This window comes from Hyperolius riggenbachi, chromosome 10 (genome assembly GCF_040937935.1).
Source record: "Hyperolius riggenbachi isolate aHypRig1 chromosome 10, aHypRig1.pri, whole genome shotgun sequence".
Taxonomy (NCBI): domain Eukaryota; kingdom Metazoa; phylum Chordata; class Amphibia; order Anura; family Hyperoliidae; genus Hyperolius; species Hyperolius riggenbachi.
This window is the reverse complement of record NC_090655.1, coordinates 2793436-2815611: the sequence shown is the minus strand read 5'-3', so window position 1 is coordinate 2815611 and position 22176 is coordinate 2793436. Positions and strand designations below refer to the sequence as shown.

The 22176-nt window shown below is 46.2% G+C and overlaps 1 protein-coding gene across 3 annotated transcripts in view; it reads left to right on the top strand.

The window, feature by feature from the left end:
- SLIT1 (slit guidance ligand 1) overlaps window positions 1-22176 on the top strand; it is a 617918-nt gene that overhangs the window by 423565 nt on the left and 172177 nt on the right. For all 3 annotated transcript variants that reach the window (XM_068257843.1, XM_068257844.1, XM_068257845.1), the window contains 2 exons: window positions 635-706; window positions 8580-8743. In XM_068257843.1, coding sequence (XP_068113944.1) covers window positions 635-706; window positions 8580-8743 — 236 coding nt within the window. The remainder of the gene's footprint in view (window positions 1-634; window positions 707-8579; window positions 8744-22176) is intronic.

The window sequence follows — 22176 nt, the reverse complement described above, 5'->3', positions numbered from 1 at the left end:
TAATTTATTCAGATCTGGGATGTCTCTTTTTGAGCAGTGTAGATTCCTGGTGGTTGTGGTTCACCACGAGCTGTCTGGGTATTCCTGAGAAAATACAAGGCAGCTTCCTACCAGCGAATAGACATGTGCCCTTCCCGGCCTCTGCTCTGCTTGGACATAACCCTGCCCCCCCCCCTCCGCAGCCCCCCTCTCCCCCCCCCCCCCCCCCCGCGCTGCTTGGACATAACGCTGCCCCCTCCCCCGCAGCCGCTCTGCTTGGACCCCGCACGCTGTAGTTCAGTAAGCGGCTGGTATGAGAGGTTATGTAACATCCGATAATGTGCGTTTAGGGGCCGCTTGCGTAAATCACTTTCTTCTTTCCCAATCAGGAATGTCTCTCCATCATTATGCTCTTTAGGGGAAGGCTGGTAAATTGCTGTCAGTTGTGTTTGTGGTTTGTGTCACATATTTGTCCTGGGAACAGATTGCGGGTCATTTCTGAGCGCTGTGATCTTGTTTCTGGAAAACATAATGTGCCCCATATATATATATTTATAGTCCTGAGAATCTTACCCTGGCTCGTCCTCTGTCGTTTTCCTTTTCTTTTCTTTTTTTTAAGCTCTTTGTGATTAACATGTTCTTTCTTTTCTTACAGAACTCTCAATAACAACAACGTCACCACAATTCCAGTCTCCAGCTTCAACCACATGCCCAAGCTGAGAACCTTGTAAGTAGCCGCTGTGCATCCTGGGAACTGACACGCCTTCACGCCTGATCTCCGTCCTCATTTCCTACAAGTAGCTGCTACTTACACTGACTATTGTTTACAGTGACACTGCTCCCAATGATCCTGATCTGTACACATTGCATGCTTTAGTGCTCAGTCATAACAATAGGAATGATAGGTGCAGAGCGGCAATTTACAACAAGAGAGAAAGGATGAAACACTTAGAAGCAGTGGGAACATTTTCAAGTAAGGATGATCACACACTGCAGTGAGCAGGCACAGAGTTACAGCCTTTATTTTATATATACTGGGGATAGCATGCCAGTGTACTTAAAGTGAATCTCTAGCAAATCTAAAAATAAAAAACAGATACTTACCTAAAGAGAGGGAAGGCTCTGGGTCCTATAGAGACTTCCCGCTCTCCTGCCGGATTCCTCGTTCCCTCGCAGGTGGCTCAGTGTGAATCTCCCGCAGCAGGAGACTTCAGCAATCTTTGGATGCACTCTGGCTCCTGAAGACCGGCAGCTCTTTACTGCGCACGTGCAAGTACACCAGAGAGGGCGCTGGCACGTGAGCAGTATAGAGTGGCTGGTATTCGGAAGCCAGAGTGCTTCCAAAGATTGCTGAAGTCTGACAAAGTGTTCCCCCCACCCGGAAGAGAGCAGTCCATGACCAATTTGGTCAGGGACTGCTAACGAGGGAGCCGGGGAGGGAATGCGGACACCAGGAAGAGAGCGGTACGGCTCTATAGGGCCGAGAGCATTCCCTCTTTTTGTGTAAGTATCTGCTTTTTATTTTAAAATACGATTCAGACTCCATTGAAAGGGTGGGTATCTGAAGCAAGAGTTATATGGAAGCTGCCATATGTATTTCCTGTTAAACAATACCAGTTGCCTGGCTGTCCTGCTGATCTCTTTGGCTGCAGTAGTGTCTGAATCACACACCTTAAACAAGCATGCAGGTAATCCAGTCACACCTCAGTCAGAGCTCCTGATCTGCTGCATGCTTGTTCAGGGGCTATGGCTAGAGGATCAGCAGGAGAGTCAGGCAATCTGCATTGTTTTAATATGGCATTCTCCATATCCCTCTCACATCAAATTCCATGTAAGCATGATTTAATGACACAGCTGAAATGTAATGATTATTGGCACGGCGTGCAACAAAGTGATGAGACTTCTGCTCGAGTCCATCTATGGCAGGGATGTCAGACTCAAATACAAAGTGGGCTGAAATTGTACAGTGGGACCAAGTCGCAGGCCAACCTCAATGTCCACTGGTCATCTTCGTCCCTTATAAAGTTCCCTAGGTGTCTAATGGTCCCCTTCCAACCCCTATACAGTTCCCAGGTGTCAAGTGGTCCTCCCTCCCCTCTACAGTCCCCTGGTGTATAGAGGCCCTACCCCCTATACAATCACCTGGTGTCTAGAGGCCCCCACCCTCCCCTATACAGTTCCCTGGTGTCTAGTGGTCCTTCTCCCTCCCCTATACAGTTCCCTGGTGTCTAGTGGTCCTTCCTACCATACACAGTTCCCTGGTGTCTAGTGGTCCTCCCTCCCCTATACAGTTCCCTGGTGTCTAGTGGTCCTCCCTCCCCTATACAGTTCCCTGGTGTCTAGTGGCCCCCACCCTCCCCTATACAGTTCCCTGGTGTCTAGTGGTCCTTCCTACCATACACAGATCCTTGGTGTCTAGTGGCCCCACCCTCCCCTATACAGTTCCCTGGTGTTAAGTGCTTTCCTCCTCCCTCCCCCATATGGTATCCCTGGTGTTCAAGGGCTTAATTTCCAATATAGCTTCCCTGGTGGTCTAGAGTGGGCCAAACGTAATGCAAAGTGGGGAAACCAATTGAGTGCCACATTGAATGTCTTTGAGGGCCAGAATTGGCCCGTGGGCCGGAGTTTGACATGTATGATCTATGGTAAGGATGGCATGATGGGGAACCCGGCTATTCTGAAGAACTCACATTCGCGTTGCTGCAGAGCCCGTCTGTGGCAGCTGTTCATGTTTCTGTTTTCAAAGTTAATTGGCGATCAGGCTAAGCGATCTCAGCCTAATTGGTGTTTCTTAAAAGGGGTTACAGGTGGCAGACTCCACATTCTTCTCAGTTCAAATTACTTTCAGACTCGCCAGCGTGGTCCCTAATGCCCAGGATGTGGAAGAGAACCTTCCATGGGATTCCTGCGGCGTTTGTTTTCTTTACAAAAAGATAAATACGTCTCAGATTTTTGCTGTTACTAAGTGGTGGCCGGCCCAGTGAACAGCTGTGGTGGGGACTGTTTAATGCTTAGAAAGCCACTTTTCAGACATTCATAGTAGATCAGTTTCAGTGGCCTCAGTCAGATTTTTCTGGACATCCAGATTCCGCTAAACACACACAAATACACATAAACACACCATAACTGAGAACAGAGACAGTAACTGTATCGCGCAGGTCCGGAGATCGACAGAAAACGTTAACAATCCTCCTGCATTAGGTTACTGTACATAAAGACAAGACACAGAACATTTATATTGTGCTTTTCTCCTGGTGGACTCGAAGCGTCAGAGCTGCAGCCACTAGGGGGCGCTCTATAGGCAGTAGCAGTGTTAGGCCAGAGCTCCAGCCACTAGGGGGCGCTCTGTAGGCAGTAGCAGTGTTAGGCCAGAGCTGCAGCCACTAGGGTGCGCTCTATAGGCAGTAGCAGTGTTAGGCCAGAGCTGCAGCCACTAGGGGGTGGTCTATAGGCAGTAGCATTGTTAGGCCAGAGCTGCAGCCACTAGGGGGCGCTCTATAGGCAGTAGCAGTGTTAGGCCAGAGCTGCAGCCACTAGGGGGTGCTCTATAGGCAGTAGCAGTGTTAGGCCAGAGCTGCAGCCACTAGGGGGAGCTCTATAAGCACTAGCAGTGTTAGGCCAGAGCTGCAGCCACTAGGAGGCGCTCTATAGGCAGTAGCAGTGTTAGGCCAGAGCTGCAGCCACTAGGGTGAGCTCTATAGGCAGTAGCAGTGTTAGGCCAGAGCTGCAGCCACTAGGGTGAGCTCTATAGGCAGTAGCAATGTTAGGCCAGAGCTGCAGCCACTAGGGGGTGCTCTATAGGCAGTAGCAGTGTAAGGCCAGAGCTGCAGGCACTAGGCGCGCTCTATAGGCAGTAGCAGTGTTAGGCCAGAGCTGCAGCCACTAGGGGGTACTCTATAGGCAGTAGTAGTGTTAGGCCAGAGCTGCAGCCACTAGGGGGTGCTCTATAGGCAGTAGCAGTGTTAGGCCAGAGCTGCAGCCACTAGGGGGCGCTCTATAGGCAGTAGCAATGTTAGGCCAGAGCTGCAGCCACTAGGGGGCGCTCTATAGGCAGTAGCAGTGTTAGGCCAGAGCTGCAGCCACTAGAGGGAGCTCTATAGGCAGTGTTACGGAGTACTGCCCAAGGACTCCTTACTGAATAGATGCAGCTTACTGAACAGGAAGAGCTGAGATTTGAACTCTGGTCTCCTGTGTCAGAGACAGAGCCCCTAACCAGCACACTATCCAGCCACTCAAATAAAGATAGATTAGTGTCAGAATTCTGCTGTTACAATTAATTTCCTTGTAATTGAGGGCTGGCGCATAAACAGTAATCAGAATGGCCGGGCGCCAGCATTCAGAGACGCTTTACTCCATTCTATGTAATCTGGCCGGCGGTAAATGGAATGTCACGCATGACTGGCAAGAAGCTGTAAAAGCCTTTATCCAATAAGTCTGTTACTCATGCAATATGTAATATATCCTAATCCTATTTCAGCGACTGCTCTATTCCCTGAGATGGAATTATTATTAGCAGGGGGAATAAATTAGCACATTGCATATTTACATGACAATACCGTATCTAGCGGGATAGGCTGTGATGGGATCCTAATAACGCTGTCCGTAAAGGAAAACGCATTATTTAAATGAGCTGAGTGAAATGAGAAGTACTCAGAGCCGAGTTGTTGAGGTGCTTAATTCGCCTCCCGCTATAGACGCTATTCTGTTACTGATTTCAAAGACATGAGCCCCATTATTTTATAGGCTTCCGGATCCCCCCCCACCCCCCACAGTACAAAGCCCAGCAAATATGCGAAACACGTCGCCCAGCGCGCTCATATCATGTATTATCCTTACTGGTCGGGGTACTTTATATGTGGCCGCCATGTTCCATGAACAATGTACACGCTAATGTGTGAATATAGACACATAATTCATTCATGGTACAAATAGATACAGAAATGACAAATGCATACAAAGTGCTGTAGCAGAACATTCACTGCCAATGCCAGGTACGTTCGCCAGGAAGCTTAAAGTGGCATAAAACTCCATATTGAAGGACCTGAACTCAGAGTGTCCTCTCTGCGCTAAAAGATACACAAAAGCATAGTAACCATTAACAAACATTTCTTTGTTACAGCTGATAGTCCTAAAATAAATCTGCACTCCTTCTACTTCCTGATTCATGGAAGCAGACATATTGTATACCTCCTGTGCTTTCAAATGGGCTTATCTGCCATCTCTGCAGTGGCAGTCAGGTGACACTGGGGAGAGGTCAATTTACAATCACAATCAACTTGTGATTAGTCACAGATGAGGGGAACAGGCTAAACTCTCTATATACAATCAGGGTGCATTTATCTCTGGTTTCCTTCTGTCCTGTGCAAGAGTTCAGCTCCACTTTAACTGTAAAAAATAAACTAAAAATCATCCAATAAAAAATTAAGAATAATAAATTACTTATTTAGCTTATGGTACATATCCTGTTGTTTTTAGTGTTCACAGGCAGATTTAGGAGGAATAACATATGAAAAAGTTAGTGTTTCTGCTGGTTTTCATCTTTACTGTTTCTCTGTGATGCCAAAAGTGACATTACTTCAACTTTTTTTTAATCTCGCTCATTGTTAATATCCCCTCCTTACTGTCCCTCCTAGAGCAAATATCACCTCCTAGACAACAGGCTTATATCTCTGTGCTTATATCACTCTCCAAAGGGAGTGGGGATTCAATTATCTTCTGGTCATAGTGCCCTTACCTTATCTGAAATGGGGAGTTTTCTGTTATTTGAATGCTGTGATGAGCTTGATAATGTAGCTAAACAAAAATAACTTCCCACAATCCCGCTGGCACTGCACAGTTCTTGCAGTTAGACAAAGGCACCCGCTCTAGGTAAAAAAAAAAAATGAAGGACATATAGGGACATGAAAGATAAAAGGGGGGTTACAAATATTTTGGAGCACTATTTTTGGCAATTTTTTATTTTTGAATGTTACAACCCACTTTAAATTAATGTAATTTAACTCCTTTGGATTTTGGGAAGTGAAGGAAATGAGGAAATTCTATCGTTTTCCACTCTTCTGCAGTTTGGAGAGCCCTGTAGGAAACCTCTGCTGCCCCCTTCTGGCACCTTATGTGTCTCAGGGACTGTAAGGCAATATATTGTATCATTAGCAGACACGTATGTTTTAGCATGTCTGAGCTCACAGGTTGTGCGTCAGAAAACACGTGTAAACCCGGTAATGCATGTAAACAAGGCCCAGAAGAAGATTCTGATCAGTAATACAAATGTTGTTTTTTTACTTTGCACTTAGAACAAGTTTAATGACAAGACAGCAGCACCCCACTGATTACATACAGCTGCTGCCTTGTCTACTTTACCCTGCTGCGGCCCAAGCCTCCCCGCCTTACTTCACAGTTTGTGTCAATGCTACACTTACTGAAATGCCACATAAAGGTCAGCTTTCTTATTAATGCTGAAGCTGTCCTGTTCCTGGCATAGCATGCCAGAACAGCAGAAAGTCAGTATAAGTAGCTGTGTTTCAAGGGATAGATCTGGGGAAGAAGGATGAGGAATGAGCAGGAGACGTTCAGGGATTGTATTCAGTAAGTCAGCTGTTCCCCTTCATAGATGTCTCATTTCCAGTATAGCTGAAGAGGTCACTGTGCCATTTATAGTTTGCACAGATTTCATATTTGATACAGCTGTGCAGAGAGAAATTCCCTTTGGGAAAGTCAGTCATGTGACCCAGAGGTCCTTTAAGCAAGCACGGGGCTGACCGCATGGAGTGGGTGTTCCCAGCTAGATAGCAGCTCTCACTGTCCAGCTCCTCCCTCTTCTACTAAGAAATAAGCTCTTTGTGGTCTGCACTGCAGGTGCAGCTTATACTTGTCATTATCACATGCTGCAGTGCAGACCACAAAGAGTTCATCTCTCCTAAGCACAGGTAGGATGTGGGGCTGGGTCAGCTGATCTGTGCTCATAGGAAATGATTACCGTAATGGGTTTGCTCTCACTGCTTTTCCTGGGCTGTCTTATGTGGATGATGTGATATGGGGGAGGAGTCTGAATATTGTACATGTGAGCTTATGGGATGACACTAGCCATGCATTTATTGCAAGACTATAGATGTACAATACATTTCTAATTAATGCAAATTTATGGGAGGCTTTAATATCAATCTAGTGTTAGTAGTACCAGAGTAGACGCATAGTGCAGATAAACCTCTTTGGGGTGTGAACACAGTGCAATCAAACATTTTTGGGGTGTGGACATACAAAGCAAGAAACTTATTTGGGGTGGACACAGTGCAGATAAACTTCTGTGGGGCGTGGACAGGCAGTGCAGATAAGCTTCTGTGGGGTGTGGACACAGTGCAGATAAACTTATTTGGGGCGTTGACAGACAGTGCAGATAAACGTCTTTGGGGCGTGGACACAGTGCAGATAAACTTCTTTGGGGAGTGAACAAAGTGCAGAAAACAGTCTTTGAATGTGGACCCAGTGCAGATAAAGTTCTTTGGGGTGTGGACAGAGTGCAGATAAACTTCTTTGGGGGCGTGGACACAGTGCAGATAAACTTCTTTGGGGTGTGGCCACAGTGCAGATAATCTTCTTTGGGGTGTGGCCACAGTGCAGATAAACTTCTTTGGGGGTGTGGCCACAGTGCAGATAAACTTCTTTGGGGGCGTGGACACAGTGCAGATAAACTTCTGTGGGGCGTGGACACAGTGCAGATAAACTTATTTGGGGCGTTGACAGACAGTGCAGATAAACGTCTTTGGGGCGTGGACACAGTGCAGATAAACTTCTTTGGGGAGTAAACAAAGTGCAGAAAACAGTCTTTGAATGTGGACCCAGTGCAGATAAAGTTCTTTGGGGTGTGGACAGAGTGCAGATAAACTTCTTTGGGGGCGTGGACACAGTGCAGATAAACTTCTTTGGGGTGTGGTAACAGTGCAGATAAACATCTTTGGGGTGTGGCCACAGTGCAGATAAACTTCTTTGGGGGTGTGGCCACAGTGCAGATAAACTTCTTTGGGGGCGTGGACACAGTGCAGATAAACTTCTTTGGGGTGTGGCCACAGTGCAGATAAACTTCTTTGAGGTGTGGCCACAGTGCAGATAAACTTCTTTGGGGTGTGGACACAGTGCAGATAAATGTCTTTGGGGTGTGGCCACAGTGCAGATAAATGTCTTTGGGGTGTGGCCACAGTGCAGATAAATGTCTTTGGGGTGTGGCCACAGTGCAGATAAATGTCTTTGGGGTGTGGCCACAGTGCAGATAAATGTCTTTGGGGTGTGGACACAGTGCAGATAAATGTCTTTGGGGTGTGGCCACAGTGCAGATAAATGTCTTTGGGGTGTGGACACAGTGCAGATAAATGTCTTTGGGGTGTGGACACAGTGCAGATAAGCTTCTTTGGGGTGTAGACACACAATGCAAACTTCTGGTCATCCATTACATGGTTACAGAGAGGTAATCAGTAATATATTTTAATGAATAATCTGGAGCAATTTTTAAAGGTTTTGATGCAGAATGTTTTGGTGAAGAAAGCTTTGAACATGTACTTTGGCACTGATTTCCCTTCAGGTATTCTCATCTCTGTCTTGTTTCCCCCCAGCCGCCTGCACTCCAACAACCTGTTCTGCGATTGCCACCTGGGCTGGCTCTCTCAGTGGCTGCGGCAGCGGCCCACCATCGGATTGTTCACACAGTGCACCGGCCCCCCTGCGTTGCGCGGACTCAACGTCGCCGAGGTTCAGAAGCACGAGTTCACCTGCACAGGTCAGATGTCCGCTTCCTGGAACGTGTTTACATATTGTCTTATTACACTGCTCACCTTTGTCTGTCCATCTGTATTATCACTCTCCACATGTGCAATATTTATATAAAGGACAACTGTAACGAGAGGGATATGGAAGCTGCCATATTTATTTCCTTTTAAACAAAACCAGTTGCTTGGCAGTCTTGCTGGTCTGTTTGGCTGCAGTAGTGTCTGAATCACACCGGAAACAAGCATGCAGCTAATCTTGTCAGATCTGACAGTAATGTCAGAAACACCTGATCTGCAGCATGCTTGTTCAGGGGCCATGGCTAAATGTATTAGAGATCAGCAGGGCTGGGCTACCAGGCAACTGGTATTGCTGAAAAGGAAATAAATATGGCAGCCTCCATATACCTCTCACTACAGTCTTCCTTTAAGAAAACACAAATCTAGCCCTACTGGTTGTGTAGACAAGAAGGCAGATAACACAGACCTGCAGTGATGTTACATTCAGCAGACACATCATTAGGACAAGAGAGCCCATGGCGCCGCAGCTGTCAGGTCAGCTCTATACTGACCTGGTGCCCAGAGGTGCCCCGGATCTCCCAGTACCCTAACACCGCCCCTGCTCCTCCGAATCTGACATCTCTCCACCTACCTGCAGAAACCAGGATCTCTTCTATCCCTCGGAGTCTTCCACTTGTATCAGACAGCTGTGGGGAAGTAATGGAAGAGACCAAGTGAGGAGTGGGATCCCTGTGCTGGCCAGTAGCCCTTCTAACAGATGAGGAGCTGCCATACACTGAAAAAAAACTTTTCAGGACATTTGTAATGCTAAGTGTAGGGGGCACATTGTTACTATCAATCAAATGTCTATAGGAGTAACCGAATATGTCCAAAGTAAGAACGCCAAACTATATGTAGGCAAATATATTAATTCCATATGGTGCGTTGGAGATTTCTGCTTCCATCACCATCATTGTCTCTAGAGAGGTTATACGTAACGGCATGTGAGGAAATACTTATGAATGGAACGGTTTCCTTCAGGGTAAGATACCCTATCGAAAGAAAAAGCTTCCAGACACAGAGTTTCTTCCCTGACAGCCCTACTTATAGCGGATCCGAGATGAAAAACTAACTATAACAAGTAACTTGTCTATATATCTTATCTAAAGATATATATATATATATATATATATATATATATATATATATATAATAACAACTAAGTTTAGATGGTTTACACAATAATCTATCTGCAAAAAGCTTCAACAGTTTATGATTATTTATTCCTGTGATACAATGAGAGCAGCCATATTATGCTTTAGATCATTACACACAGGCAAGCTGCTCTGCATCTTCACCCCTCAGCCTGTGAAAACTCCACTCTACTCTCCTCCTCCCCCTTGCCTCTGAAATCTCGTGCATGCTTCAGCAAAGGCCGCCTCCTCCCCAGGCTGAGCTCCCATGAGCACTTGCAGCATGGGGCTCAGAATGCCTAGGCCCTGGAGGAGCTGGAGGCATGGATACATTAATTTACATGCAATTAGGTAATCAAATGTAAAAAGCATTTGGGGGAAGAATGCCCAATACATTATAAGTAAGGGGCAGAAAAAAGGCAGCAAAAGTTTGTCTCGCATCCACTTTAATGGTGAACTGTTTTAACTCCTCTGGATCTTACAGTACTGCTGTAACTGGTTAACCAAGCTCTCTTGTAAGGCCGCATCTGGAGTATGGAATTCAGTTCAGGAGGGGCGGTGCAGTTTTTAACGATCAAAATGCAGAGGCGCCAACAAAGCAAGAGAATACATAAAAATCAAATTAAAAAGGATGTAGTGGTGAACTTACCTCCAAGTAGTCAGAATCAATAGGTAAATGTTGTTTTTGTTTTTTTAAAAAGCTTTATTTTCATAGAAAAAATCTTAACATGCAACATGTTTCGCAGGACAACACGCTTCCTCAGACGAAAAATGATAAAGTATTTGGGAGGAGTAACAAAATTGATACGTGGGACGGAAGGTCTCACTTACCAAGAAAGGTTAGATAAACTGGGTTTATTTAGTCTAGAGAAAAGACGCCTTAGAGGAGATCTAATTAACATGTATAAATGCATCAGAGGGCAATATAATAGCTTGGCGGATGAGCTTTTTGTCCCTAGGCCTTCTCAAAGGACTAGAGGACATGATCTGCGCATGGAGAAGAAACGTTTTGCCATTTATTTAGGAAAGGGTTCTTTACGGCAGAAGTGAGTAACGTGTATTACCACAGGAAGTAGTTACAGCAGATTCTATATCTGCAATTAAACAAAGCTTAGATGCTTTCCTTGCGTTGACAGACATCCATGGCTATAATTACAAGGTTATTCCCGGTGGTGTTGATCCAGAGATTTTATCTGATTGCCTTCTGGAGTTGGGAAGGATTTTTTCCCCCCTTTTAGCATTAAAGTGTACCAGAGCTGACTTAAAATGAAGATTTGATACTTACCTGCTGCTTCCTCATGCAGCATAAACCTGTCCCACGCCGTCCTCCAGCGGTCTGCCGCTCAGCCGCAATCAGCCCTGGTAACTGGCTCAGTCGCGTCAGTTGGTGTCTCAGTCAGGGACCTCCCGCTCATGCGCAGAAGACCCAGACTGGACCTGAGCCTGTTACCGGGGCTGATTGCGGCTGAACGGCAGACCGCGGGAGGATGGCGTGGGACTCAAATCTTCGTTTTAGGTCAGCTCTGGTTTTCTTTAATTGATCCAGGCCTTGTAACGGTTTTTCGTCTTCCTCTGGAGCAACGTGAGGGTGCAGGCCAGTGTTGGATGCGATGGACCCATCGCACGTCTTTATTAAACCCCAATAACTATGCATCTGTGTATTAGCTTTGCTAGTGAGGAGTTTGGAGGGGAGAGGAGGAATTAGCGGCCTTTGTCAGTTCATACGGGAACAGCCCCAGCACTGCTGTGTATGGTGAACAGTCTGCTGGGAAATCTTAGTAAACAACAGTTCTCCTGAGGGTCACCCACCAAACCTCTCTGGGGCCAGAATCAGCCGTGCTTAACTGATTTAATGGACACATTATTATTAGTTAAATGATGTAAGCGTAAAGTTCTGTCCCCATTCGTGAACGCGGGACCTTAAAGAGCTGCTTCCCTCTCCTCTCTCTATCGGTTGTCTCGGAGTATTGGTCTATTAGCTCTCCCCTCTGAGGTCAGCCTGTCGCTGTGCATTGGCCGCCGCTGGGGAGGTAGACTCAGTGTTTAGTATTTGTGAAGATTAACAACAGCTGCTGCAGCCTGGCCACAGCTGAGGCCTCCCATTAGGCCAAATGAAAGCCGCCCTTAGTGTGGTGAAATATTAATGCTGGCTTCCTCTTCAGCCTTGCAGATGGACTTTCACTCAAGCATGTTATTGACATTTGTTTATACCGGCGTTAATGAATTGAAAGAGGGTCCTGCTGAGAGGCCCGGCCATTCCTGTGAGCCCCCCACGTATCTGCTCCTGTCTGTGACATATTGCCTCATCCATTTCATGTTGTTACTTTCACACTTTTCGGCGCTGGTTAAATTTGGTCAGTCAGCCAAGAATAGAGTCACCAGCTATGCAAGGATTACGTAAGAACCATTCCAGGAATGAGACCAACAGGAAATACTTATTCTGCGCTCACACGAGTCTCTCCATGCTTTATCTGCTACAGATTCTTCATAATAAGGCATGAGGTCAACCCCAACCAATGGCAGCTCAGCGTACGTGTCATTGTAAGGCATGAGGTCAGCCCCAACCAATGGCTGCTCAGTATGCATGTCATAGTAAGGTATGAGGTCAGCCCAAACCAATGACTGTTCAGTGTATGTGTCATTGTAAGGCATGAGGTCAGCCCCAACCAATGACTGCTCAGTATGCATGTCATAGAAAGGTATGAGGTCAACTTCAACCAATGGCTGCTCAGCCTACGTGTCTGAATAAGTCATAAGGTCTGTCCCAACCAATGGCTGCTCAGCGTACGTGTCATAATAAGGCATGAGGTCAGCCTCAACCAATGGCTGCTCGGCGTACATGTCAGAATAAGTCATAAGGTCCGTCCCAACCAATGGCTGCTCAGCGTACGTATCAGAATAAGGCATGAGGTCAGCCCCAACCAATGGCAGCTCAGCGTACGTGTCATAATAAGGCATGAGGTCAGTCCCAACAAATGGCAGCTCAGCGTACGTGTCATAATAAGGCATGAGGTCAGCCCCAACCAATGGCTGCTCAGCCTACATGTGTCCAATGTGCCCCATAGCTCCTACAGAGATAAACAAGTAGTCACTGTCCGGGTGTGGCCTTTGAGCCATGTGTCTTGGAGACAATAGGATGGAAGGAATGGACCTGGCAAAAACAGAGCACAGACACCGGGAGCTCTGATGGTGCAGTATGTATGGATAGGGTCTCAAGAAAGTGTGCAATGGAGACTGTAGTACTCACAAAGGTGGGTTATAACAATGGGCAGCCATCAAATCAACACCTGTGGAGAATAACCATCCCCAATCGTATAGGAAGGATCCCTAAGTCGGTCCCTCTCTGAAAAAGTTTCAGAGCTCAGGGGGTTAGGGGAGTCGCCCCTCGCAGAGGGGATAGGAGGAACACACAGTGGAGAGGCACCCAAAAGTAAAAAACCATTAAAAAGATAAAATCGAGGTGGCTTACCTCATAGACGACAACACAAGACGAGGCGCCCGATGCTTTGTATCACAGCACACCCGGCGCAGATAATCAGCCTGAGGAAGTGAGACATTTTGTCTGATCTCTAAGTGCCTCATGCTACTTCCTGTTTAAACAGGAAGTTGCGTCACACTCTTAGAGAGAGAAAACTCTGGCACATGGATGGAGGTATGTGTTCCTGCTGCCGCTGATAGATGCTGAGGGGAGTGCTGAGGGGAGAACTCGAGGTGAGGGGGAGTGACAGTCCCCCTCCCTGCCAAAGTTTGGCCAATGCTTTCCCCTCATGCTGCGACCCCTCCTGCCACACCCCACCTACCCCACGCAAGGGCAGGGGCTGCAGCCCCTATTGGTACTCCACTGGACTCTTGGGTTCAGTACAGAACCAGCTCAAGAGAAACACAGCTGTTTTAATGATAATTAATTTATTAATGTAAAGGCTAAGGTAAAGCTGAAGGTGAAGCACTGGGTTCTACAGCTTGTTTGAGGGTAGTGCATACCTCCCAACGTTTTGATATGAGAAAGAGGGACACTTAAGCCACACCCCTGATCACGCCGCCATCACACCCCTAGTCCAGCATGCCATAAAGATTTCATAAGAAAAATATGTTGTATGTTTATAATACAAACCACACTGGTCCTTTCTATCCTGGTGCATTTTCCTTCATAGTAACATTTTACTATTAGTAATATATCAATTTAAAGGATGGGAATAAAGTTTAGAGTCAATCAAACACATTTTTTAGTAGAGAAATATATATACTTACATAGAAAGAGGGACAAATTCCTGAAAGAGGGACAAATGAGGAGGAAAGAGGGACAGAGGGACAGGGCTCCCAAAGAGGGACAGTTGGAAGCTATGGTTAGTGTCTGGCTAATGGTTCAACTATTTACTGGGTGGGGTTTTTTACCAAGCATAATGACTTGTTTTTGTGGTATGTGGGGGTTATTTGGAATGATGAAAACTACTTTGAATAGAATGAGATGCACCCCAGACACTGGTCCCAGTTTTGTGCCTGTAATAAGGATCATACACTTGCCAAAACTAGACAACTTTTTTAGGTTTTACAAGCTAATTGGCTGTCTTTCTTGCCGATTTCTGTGACGGTAAAATGTGTATGAAGTGTTTGTCACGGAATGAGTGTAGTAACATTTCCATAACATTCCCTTGGCTTACAATAACAAAGTTATAATTCTCTATCAAAGCTCATAATATTTATGATGTGTGATCTCAGATTTACTGTTTACATTACAGCTTGTGTCGCTATGCGTTCAACCTGACAAGGATTAGCAGCCTCTGCAACCAACGGGAGGGCATGTGCTGCCTCTGTCATCCATGCCATATGGCCATCGGAGATTGGCTAGCTACATTCTCACTTACATGGCAGATTCTTAGCATTTCTGCCTCCTGATGCCTGAATGTAATAGGACCACTGTCGCAAAAATTGTAAAATGTAAAACACATGTAACACTTACAGATATGAAGTATGTTTCTTCCAGAGTAAATCGAGCCATACATTACTTTTCTCCTATGTTGCTGTCACTTACAGTAGTTAGTAGAAATCTCACAGAACTGACAGGTTTTTGACTAGTCCATCTCTTCATGGGGGATTCCAAGTATTTTATTTATTCTTTGCAAAAGCACTCCCTGGATAGGATCTATACAAAGATGCAGGCCACCCACCTACCTGTTTTCACACTATTCTGGCAGTTGGACTAAGCAACTGCCATTCACTAAGTGCTTTTAAAAATAAGCAAAAGCCAGAGAATCCTCCATGAGGACATGGTCCAGTCCAAAACCTATCAGTTCTGTCAGATTTCTACAACCTACTTTAAGTGACAGCAACATAAGTAAATTATAGCACATTTTACTTTGGGAGAAATGTACTTTTTATTTCTGTTTTCATGTTTTGTTTTTTGTTGTTGTTTTTTTAATTGAGATAGTGGTCCTTTAAGCTTGCTTGACAAGCTTATTTGTTTGGTCATTGTAACACATTTAGCTTAAAAAGTACAAAAATTAACCCCACTTGAGAGATATGGACCAGGTGATCTTCCAAAAGCACCAGGGACTGAAAAAAACAGACAGAGACCAGGAGCCAGTAGTGTAGCATTTCTATGCACCAAGCAATTTCTATCAGAAGAAGGAGGAGGCTCTGACAAGTTGGGTTACAAGGGATGCAACCGCAATTCAAGCTCACAGAGGAATACCGGCCTCCGCTCCGCTCCGTTTCCCAGGATCTTCGGGACTCCTAATTAGTTCTTGTAGTTCTAAAAACAACAAAAACTATAAAATGACAACAACCTCCAAACAGAGGTGAATAAGAGATAAACTACTGAGTGGAGGCCCCCAAAATATCATAAATAATTAAAAACTGTTTAAAAGGAGAGAGGGATTGTTGTCTTAACTGTCCTGAAGATACACGCCAGATGGCTGGCCCAGCAGCGTGCGTCCTTCATCGCAAGGGGCTTCATGTAGTGCGCATGTGCAGAGCGCTCCCGGCCTCAGGAGCGTGATCGAGGGTGCGCACCACTAGAGAAGCGCATGCGCAGTACTGGGTAGGCTTGAAAGATAAATCGAAATCGTGATCACCAAGCTCACAATCTCGGAATCGTCTAAGTGACAATCTCCGCGATGACGTTATTTCCACGTGGGGGAATTTTGAAGAAGCGGCTTCAAACTTCCCATCAAGTCCTGGCGCTTGCGGCCCACAGCATTGGCAGCGTTGGACATACCTTCTGACAGGAGTCCAACGCTTTCCATCCTCTCTCGCCGTCTGCCGGCTCTTGTGCACGGCATACTTCCTGGTTCCTGTATGTCACATGACGTACAGGAAGTATGCCGTGCATTACAACCTGCAGGAGGCGAAGTGGATAGACGGACATCGCTGGACTCCTGCTGGAAGATATGCTCAGCACAGGCGCAGCTTGGGGGACAGAGGGGCGTACATCAAAAAAGGGCGTCGGGAAAAAAGGGCGCGTGGTGTAAACGATAAGCAGTATTATCGTTTATAAAAATATTGTGTAGAATTTCGTTTACAAATAGTGTTTTAAGAATTTATAAATCATTAAATAAGGTGTATGAGATCGGCAATTCTTAAAACGTTAATGTTCCCTGTTTCTAAACTGAAACTTATATTTACATTTGTTAAAAACCCTCCCTGTACCTATCCCTAACCCCTAGACCCCCTGTTGGTGCCTAAACCTAAGACCCCCCTGTTGGTGCCTAAACCTAAGACCCCCCTGTTGGTGCCTAAACCTAAGACCCCCCTGTTGGTGCCTAAACCTAAGACCCCCCCTGGTGGTGCCTAAACCCAAGACCCCCCTGGTGGTGCCTAAACCTAAGACCCCCCTGTTGGTGCCTAAACCTAAGACCCCCCTGTTGGTGCCTAAACCTAAGACTCCCCCTGGTGGTGCCTAAACCTAAGACCCCCCTGGTGGTGCCTAAACCTAAGACCCCCCTGGTGGTGCCTTAACCTAAGACCCCCCTGGTGGTGCCTAAACCTAAGACCCCCCTGGTGGTGCCTAAACCTAAGACTCCCCCTGGTGGTGCCTAAACCTAAGACCCCCCTGGTGGTGCCTAAACCTAAGACCCCCCTGGTGGTGCCTTAACCTAAGACCCCCCTGGTGGTGCCTTAACCTAAGACCCCCCTGGTGGTGCCTTAACCTAAGACCCCCCTGGTGGTGCCTAAACCTAAGACCCCCCTGGTGGTGCCTAAACCTAAGACCCCCCTGGTGGTGCCTAAACCTATTTTTTTGGGTGGATAAGAATGTTTTAAAAATAGTGATTTAGTATCTTTATAAACGTTATTCGTCACGGGCTCATTTTGTAAAGTTAAATCACCACAAGCACAGTTATAAAACCTTAAAAATCCCTGGGCGCCGTTTGTAAAACGTTAATAATCTCTGGCGCCTTTTTTTCCCTGTTCGGCGCCATTTAAACGATATTTATAATGGGAGTGAATGGGGCGCCCTTTTTGTCCACTTGTCTCATGCGCCCAAATCTCCTGCTTCCGACAGAGGGGGCACAGAGAGATACCCAGAGGGGGCACAAAGAGAGAGAGGGGGATAGTCTAGAGAGGCACAAAGGGGAACAAAGCTTGATTTGAAAGAAATCGCAAATCGAATCAAAATTGTGATTTCGGACAGAAATCGCACAATAACATTTTTTCCTAAAATCGTTCAGGCCTAGTACTTGCCGACTGGGCTGCTGTAGTGGGACATACAGCTGAGCGAGGAGGGAGACAGGGAGGACAACGATGGACATATATAAGCCATCGGGGGCTGGTAGAAACCCCAGGTAAGTAAACAAGCAGTCTTTCATTTCACCTCTGACATCCTTTACATTTGACAGTATTAGCTGCAGGCTTGTTTCTGGTGTGTGATTCAGACACTACTGCAGCCATAGAGATCTGCAGGGCTGCCAGGCAACTGTTATTGTTTAACAGGAAATCAATATGGCAGCCTCCATATCCCTCTCACTTCAGATGTCCTTTAACCTCCCCGGCGTTCTATTGAGATCGCCAGGGAGGCTGCGGGAGGGTTTTTTTTCAATTAAAAAAAAACTATTTCATGCAGCCAACTGAAAGTTGGCTGCATGAAAGCCCACTAGAGGGCGCTCCGGAGGCGTTCTTCCGATCGCCTCCGGCGCCCAGAACAAACAAGGAAGGCCGCAATGAGCAGCCTTCCTTGTTTGGCTTTCCTCGTCGCCATGGCGACGAGCGGAGTGACGTCATGGACGTCAGCCGACGTCCTGACGTCAGCCGCCTCCGATCCAGCCCTTAGCGCTGGCCGGAACTGATTGGTCCGGCTGCGCAGGGCTCGGGCGGCTGGGGGGACCCTCTTTCGCCGCTGCTCGCGGCGGATCGCCGCAGAGCGGCGGCGATCAGGCAGCACACGCGGCTGGCAAAGTGCCGGCTGCGTGTGCTGCTTTTTATTTGAAGCAAATCGGCCCAGCAGGGCCTGAGCGGCAGCCTCCGGCGGTGATGGACGAGCTGAGCTCGTCCATACCGCTCAGGAGGTTAAGTTTCACCACACTAACAACATACTTATTTCAGGCATTTGCTTCAGACACCACCAAAGTCAAGAAGAGCAGCAAAGCATTGTTTAAAATGAAATAAAAGTTGCAGCCTCCATATTCCTTCCAATACAGACTGGTCAGCAATACGGGCTGGTGCACACCAAGAGCGTTCTGAGCGGTTTTTAAACCGCTTGCAGGGGGAAAACCACTTGGCTAATGAAAGTGAATGGGCTGGTGCACACCAGAGCGGTTAGTTTTTCCACAAATGCAAACTCGGGGGCTGCAGCATTTTGTAGATTTCTGAGGCGTTTCTGCCTGAATGTTAAAGTATAGGAAAGTGGAAAACTGCTCTGAGAAACGCCAGATCAGAGCGGTTTTCCAGGCGTTTTTGTTACAGTAGCTGTTCAGTAACCGCTTTACTGTAACAATATATGAAATCTGCTACACAAAAACGCTCAGAAAAATGCTAGGCATGTAAAAATCGCTCTAAACATGCCTAGAATCGCTCTGAAAAACAGCTTCAAAAACCTCTAGCGTTTGTTGATCCGCTAGCGGTTTTTGGTGTGCACTGGGCCCTAAGGCCTCGTTCACATCATACGCACTTCCGTGCGGGTATGATGTGCTTAAATGCAGGAACGGCTGAAGGGCATAGACTGCCCTTCTACCGTTCACATCTAGTGCGCTGCGCAGCAGTACGATGCGCTGGGAAGCGCTTGCGCACTGCTGCCTGCATTTTGCCCACACCGCAAAGCTGATCCCATCACTGTCAATGGATGGGACCAGCAGCGCAGCGGCGCAGATGGCGTGCGATCGGATGTGCTACGTTCCGATCGCACAGCCATCTGCGTTGGCTAGATGTGAATGAGCCCTAAGGGCTCATTGACACCAATGCGCTTCTGTCCGCTTCTGTGCACTTTTTTTCAGCAACATGTATCTGTACCTTTGTTCGGCCCCCAGTTCTTCAAACATTCATTTGAATAACTAAATTTTGCGCATTTCCTTGACAATCATAATGCTGTTCGGGAGAGAAATCATTGAGATCTCCATCCTGCGGCAGCAGAGCGGTATTCCACATTGTCATCCGGAGTTAGCTGAGCCTCTTTTGATTTGAGAGAGAAGACATAGAAATATCTCCTTTATGAATCCCGCATCTCCCCAATCGCTGGCACATCCTCCTCTATTATCATTCATCTGCCTTAAATGGATTTCACAATTCCACGCTAAAAGTATTTTGCTAACATTTCTGTTTGCGATTGAAAATTGCTCCGGAGGTTATTTCGCTTCTACATTAAAAATTGCATGGTGCGCGCGGGAAGCGACTTGTGTCATTACAGACTTCTCTATTCTGGGATAAATTATGGAAATGGCTTCGCCGTGTTACAAGGTGCACTTTGCAAAAGAAAATTGCTTGAGGTTATAGTGCTCTTTTATCTTTAAATCTCGCACGTATAAAGCAGCGGAGGGATGCGGTTTTTGCAGCACCGCCGTCAGCCGGATGGAAATTTATGGGCGCAGCTCTCTCCTGCGTGGCATACTGAGCAGACAATGGGATTTCAGCTGTTCAGGGGAAGGAGGTAGAATTTGGGGGGACCTGATAAGATTTGGCGTTTAGGTTAGAAGTTAGTGCTACCGTAGTTTTTTGTGTTAGTATATATATATTTATTTTCTCTATTTTCTGCCCTGCGCTTCCTAACCTGCTCTTTCCTTATGTTACGTTTGATAACAAGAGCAATGCATGGAAGGGTTGGTATTTTTAGGAGACAGGGGTGCATCTGAACCTTTTATTAGTGTACCCAGTTAGTGTGATTCCAAGGATGAACTCCAGGAACCCGAAAAAGAAACCAGGAGCACCAGTGTAGCGTACTGTAGCTAAACCAATAAACCGCTGGATCTGATGAGAGCCCCCTAGCTAGCGGGAACAAACTTGGGCAGGTGGGCGGAGCCGCCCCAAATAATTGTGACCAGCTGGGGGGGTAGCTGAAATAATCTCAGTAGAGGAAGGATAGTAAGAAACATTCAGTCTATTAGAAACTTAAAGGACGATGCAAGTGAGTGAAGCATAGTCCGGTGTTAGCCGAGGAGCAGAAATGCAGGCATCAAACTTACAAATGATTCCGGTGATCCCTTTAATGACTGTACACGGGTTTATTGCAAGCTTTCCAAACGTTACGTTTCTTCTTCAAGCATCATACAGAACTGTGTCTGAGCAGTAGTGTAACAGAGCCGCGATTGTACAGTTCTGATCCAGGTCTGTATAATGTCTGAAGAAGAAACGTGACGTTTGGAAAGTTTGCAATAAACCTGTACAGTTATCATTAAAGGTGTCACCCGAATCCACGTTTGTTGGTTTGATGTCTGCATTAAAGGACAATGGGGTTGATTCAATATAACAAATAGCGTGCCTTATCAGAGTTAGAATGCCTTATCAGAGTAGCATAGCGAGCGCTACAAACCTATGCCTGCTAATTGGCATGGATGAGAGCTTCACTCGTCCTGCCCTGAACCCCTGCGGGTCCAATCACTTTAAAGGACATTATCCACCGCACTTTGATTGACCCAAGAGGCTGCCTGTAGAGTTTCCTGTCATGTGACAGGCAGCCTATTGGGCCAATCAAAGTGCGAGGATAATGTCCTGTACAGTGATTGGCCCTGCAGGGGCTCAGGGCAGGACAAGTAGAGCTCTCATCATTGCCATTTAGCAGGCATACGTTCGTAGTGCTCACCATGCTACTCTGATAAGGCACGCTAACTCTAAAAGGCATGATAACTGATAAGGCACGTTAACTTTGATAAGACACGATATGTGTTATAGTGAATCGACCCCAATTCAATTTGCGAGCCCTACCAGCTTCTTCAGGTGAAGAAAAAACAGATTTGGGAGGGCCTTTGGGCAGCACTCCGCTTGCTGGGTGTCCCTCTGGTGTGGAACCTGCGCTTCAGCTGTATTATTTGGGACTTCACAGCTAAGGTAAGGGGGTTAATTACAAAGCAGTGGTAAAACTGTTGTTGGTCATATGCTGCAGCACATGTTATAATTGAATGCAAACAACGCAGTTAATTGGGGAAAGATGTATACAAGAATAGCTGTATTGGATTGGTCCATTTCCAAGCTGCATACAATTAACACAACATTTGCTTAAAGAGAACCTGTACTGAGTAAAAATATTTAAAATAAACACACAAGGTAACTTCAAATGAACATTACATAGTTACCTTGCCATCAGTTCCTCTCAGAAGCTCACCATTTTCTTCTGACAATAATCGCTTCCAGTTCCGACAATATTTTGTCAGATCTGAAATATATCAGTTGCTGTCTGTAAAATATCAGTTGCTGTCAGTTATAGCTGAGAGGAAAACTGATGTACCAGGTAATGTCCATGTTTCCCTATGGCTCAAGTGGGCGATGTGACAGTTTAACTGTGTGCTGACCAGAAAGCTGATATGGGGTAATGGCCATTTTCAAAATGGAGGACAGAAAATTCCCTTGATCACAGTGAACAAACAGGACGCGGGACAGGAGAAAGACACTGAGTAGTAGACTACATGGAAGGTAAGTATGACTTGTGTATGCTTATTTTGACTTTTAATTTTCAGTTCAGGTTTTCTTTAAACTTAGAAATATTAGCATCTAATTGACCATCCCTAATCTTCACTAACAATGAGGGAAACATTCTACTAACATGGATGGATCCACTGATCTGGAAGGGAATTCAGTTTAGCAAATCAAAGCTTCTAGCAGCTGGTTTCTCATCATGC